Source organism: Cladophialophora immunda (assembly GCF_000835495.1).
Source record: "Cladophialophora immunda strain CBS 83496 unplaced genomic scaffold supercont1.263, whole genome shotgun sequence".
NCBI classification, from domain to species: domain Eukaryota; kingdom Fungi; phylum Ascomycota; class Eurotiomycetes; order Chaetothyriales; family Herpotrichiellaceae; genus Cladophialophora; species Cladophialophora immunda.
In genome coordinates, this window is record NW_015622803.1 from 1 (window position 1) to 1131 (window position 1131).

A 1131-nucleotide genomic window follows, 5' to 3' on the forward strand; every position below is an offset into this window, starting at 1 on the left:
GGGGGGGGGGGATAGTAATCGATCAGGTCGGGGTTTTGCTTCGCGGCCTTGCGGCGGAACTTCTTCTTCGACTGCCCTTCGGAGTGTAATGCCCTGCTGACGCTCGATTTAGTGACAGAAACTCCAAACTCCTCCCCGAGGTAATCCACCATCTCTTCCAGGTACAGCTCCAGATGCGCATCGAGATGGGCGAGGGGCGGCCCGCATCGCAGGAGTGATCGATGAGGGTCGCCCGCCACGACGACCTGGTTTGGTGGTGGTGCCATGGTCACGAATGTTTCATAGCCTTGACGGCGTCGGTGCTGCATTTGTGACGGTCCGCGATCTGTCGATTTGTGAACCTCCCACTCTCAATCCTGCACCGAATGCGCGCGTGGCTCGAGATTCCCAGTTTTCTCGCCATCGATGGGTGAAACCCAGCGCTGTAGGGCGCATGTGCGGGTTCTGGGGTCGCATGGGAGGTTGCGAGTTCTGCTAATCTCGAACATCGACCCCATGTTCATCTCGAACACCTTGCCACAGCACTGTGCAACCATATCTGCACGATAATTCGTTTTTTGAAGTAGAGCTAGCCGGGCATTCACAGCCAGAACTTGCAGCGAGATCAGGATCAAACCAAAGTTGTTTATGATCGATGTACCATCTGCAGTGTCTGCCTGCGCCATTGACGACGAATGCTGTCGTTACCACGGGCCTTCCTCTTTCGTCTTGCGCGTCGAACCCACCCACGATCCATCCCTCATGTTTGCACGAGATAACCAGTCCCATTGATTTGCTTGGCCAAGTGCGGCTCGGAACGTGTCCAACCGGTAGTGTTCCATCATTGTCGCGTCGCATCGTACTCGAGGAGGGGGGTTATGGCTGTTTCGGAATCATCTGAATATCTGAGAAGAAATAGAATCCGACCTTCAAGCGGGGAGCTAAGGTCAGCGTGACCGGGTTCGCTCGCGTCCAGGGCGCATCATGCGTTTAGCCGCCGATCTACGAGAAACAAGATTGCTCGCTGCCTACAAGTAGGGATGTGACTGACGGCCCTGCCAAGGCTATGTAATGACGGTCAGGGAAGGTACTCCGAGGGCCTTCGGCCGAAGGCCATCGGACGGCGCTAGTAGGCCTGTGTAAATTACTCGA

General features: G+C 55.8%; 1 protein-coding gene across 1 annotated transcript; it reads right to left on the bottom strand.

Moving 5' to 3' along the window:
• On the bottom strand, positions 1 to 977 carry PV07_12871 (uncharacterized protein). Its single transcript, XM_016400442.1, has one exon. The coding sequence runs from the start codon at positions 835 to 837 to the stop codon at positions 475 to 477; it is 363 nt and encodes a 120-aa protein (XP_016241912.1). The 5' UTR covers positions 838 to 977; the 3' UTR covers positions 1 to 474.
• Between the last annotated feature and the right edge of the window lie 154 nt (positions 978 to 1131).